The sequence below is a fragment of the Mirounga leonina genome, unplaced genomic scaffold, assembly GCF_011800145.1.
Source record: "Mirounga leonina isolate KUSES-001 unplaced genomic scaffold, KU_Mleo_1.0 Mir_171, whole genome shotgun sequence".
In the NCBI taxonomy this organism is placed as follows: Eukaryota; Metazoa; Chordata; class Mammalia; order Carnivora; family Phocidae; genus Mirounga; species Mirounga leonina.
In genome coordinates this window covers 3,898,728-3,901,354 of record NW_023270436.1, presented here as the reverse complement: position 1 = coordinate 3,901,354, position 2,627 = coordinate 3,898,728, and the positions used below count along the sequence as shown (strand labels likewise).

At 40.8% G+C, this 2,627-nt stretch overlaps 1 protein-coding gene across 1 annotated transcript; it reads left to right on the top strand.

Annotated features, from left to right (window-relative positions):
* The first annotated feature begins 1,614 nt into the window (after positions 1-1,614).
* LOC118018687 (60S ribosomal protein L23a-like) lies at positions 1,615-2,117 on the top strand. The gene has a single exon (XM_035017465.1). It carries the CDS (start codon positions 1,615-1,617, stop codon positions 2,083-2,085), a length of 471 nt encoding a protein of 156 aa, XP_034873356.1. The 3' UTR covers positions 2,086-2,117.
* The last annotated feature ends 510 nt before the right edge of the window (positions 2,118-2,627 follow it).

The window sequence follows — 2,627 nt, the reverse complement described above, 5'->3', positions numbered from 1 at the left end:
GCTCTAGCGGATGCACAGACCTGCAAGCATTACAAAAGATGCTCATTATTTATGCCACCTGCTGGGGTGATTTGTTATTCAGCAGTAGCTAACTGACACACCTGCCTGGAGCTCTACTTCTCTTCAATTGTTTGACCTTTCACTATATATACAAAACGTTTTAGAGATAGTTCACATATTATCTCATCATATTCTGTAGTTTCATTGGTGTATGATTTAAGTCCATGTCACTAATGACTTGGAAGATATAAAAAGTCTCAAACTTCTAAGAATGAAAGCGACAATGACCTGGATGAAAAATACACTGGATGGCGTTAATGGCAAAATGGATACTAGTAAATTTGAACACATGGCGATAGCAAGTATCAAAAATAAAACAAAAAGCATGTATATGTATAAAATATTTTATATATATTTATATTTTACATACATATTTTATACACATATACTTTTTCTGTTTTATTTTGAAGATATATGTATATATATGTAAATGTTCTATATATAAACAAAGTTACACAACTCTGGAGAACTTCCTGAATATGATTACTGCCAGCACAGTCCTGCTTTCTTTGCGTGAAAGGCGTGAATAACAAGCTCACCATCAACAGCTTGTATCATTCAAACCGGGCATCCCATGGTGGTGGTGATTCTTTGTGGAGCTGTCTGCATCTTCTTGACCAAGACCCAATGCTCCTTGTTTTTTAAATAACTAGTCAAGGTTAGGAGTAGAATTTATGTTTCAGAATTGGGTTTTTCCTCTATAAAGCTAATTGCCCCCACCATGGTGATTGAAATTTTAAACCTTGATCTCAGAAGTGTTGTGCTCCTCCTGCCTTAAAGAGAGTAAGGTAAGAATTTAGCTCTTATATATTGAGTATGGCAGAAAGTAATTGAATTAAGTAAGGTGTCCATTTGATAGCTCTTCCAAACATACACTGACCCAGAATATTCAACTCACATCTTTTTTTTTTCTTTTAAGATTTTATATATTTATTTTGAGAGAGAGAGCACAAACAGGGGAAGAGAGGGAGAGGGAGAAGCTGACTCCCCACTGAGCAGGGAGCCTGCTGCAGGACTTGATCCCAGGACCCTGAGATCATGACCTGAGCTGAAGGCTGATGCTCAACCGACTGAGCCACCCAGGTGCCCCTTCAACTCACATCTTACTTGGGTAACAAGTGGGTTTTCATCAGTGGAAGAATACTCTTTTTTTTTAAGATTTTATTTATTTATTTGACAGAGAGAGACAGCGAGAGAGGGAACACAAGCAGGAGAAGTGGGAGAGGGAGAAGCAGGCTTCCCGCTGAGCAGGGAGCCCGATGTGGGGCTCGATCCCAGGACCCTGGGATCATGACCTGAGCCGAAGGCAGACGCTTAATGACTGAGCCACCCAGGCGCCCCAGAAGAATACTCTTTAAATGTATTCTTAATGTATTCATAATCTGCCAATATTCATGACACTTACAGTCTGAGTTGCTATGTTTGCTCATCGATACTACCACTGTAAGAATAGATGGGAATAGGATGTGTTTCTAACATGATGAGCATCTCAGGACTCTTGTTTCCTCTCACTTTTTAAAAGACGAGGACTCTTCCCAAATCCCTTTTACAAAGATGGCGCCGAAGGCTAAGAAGGAAGCCCCTGCCCCTCCCAAAGCCAAAGCCAAAGCAAAGGCTTTGAAGGCCAAGAAAGCGGTGCTGAAAGGCGTCCACAGTCACAAAAAAAAGAAGATCCGCACATCACCTACATTTCAACAATCCAAGACACTGCGTCTGCGGAGGCAGCCCAAATATCCTCGAAAGAGCGCCCCCCGGAGAAACAAGCTTGATCACTATGCCATCATCAAGCTCCCCCTGACTACTGAGTCAGCCATGAAGAAAATAGAAGACAACAACACACTTGTGTTCATTGTGGATGTCAAGGCCAATAAGCACCAGATCAAACAGGTTGTTAAGAAGCTCTATGACATTGACGTGGCCAAGGTCAACACCTTGATCGGGCCTGATGGAGAGAAGAAGGCATATGTTCAACTGGCTCCTGACTATGATGCTTTGGATGTTGCCAACAAAATTGGAATCATCTAAACTGAGTCCAGCTAGCTAAATCTAAATATAAATTTTTTAACCAAAAAAATAAAAGACAAGGACTCTCCTGATTGTTTATCCATAGCGCTTTCTTCCATGTGAGTATGTTTCACATTTCTAATAATCTTCTTTTTATGTAATTGGGATTATCTGGTCTTGGGAACCCATAACTGTGCACTCGTAGGATCATTAATAGAAACACCCAGTTGAAATCTCAACTATTTCCTATTGGAAAGAAAAATTTTAGTCACAACCTACCTAAAATTTCTGGAGGGATATAATTAGCAGGGATAGTGAATGTAAGTCTGTTTGTCTCTTTCCCCTCTGGTCACAGATAAACACTCATAATACCCATTCATTGAAATGTCCTAATGTTAATGGGAAGTCATATTAACCAGAAAGAAAGCGAGCTCCTTCTGCCTCCGGAGATCATCTCTGCTGGGACACGACATGAGACATCAGAAAGCCTTGGACAGGGGGGAGACCAGGTTTGCTCCTACAATTTTCTTTGACTGGTCCAGCAGGGCAACTGTCTTCTAGAC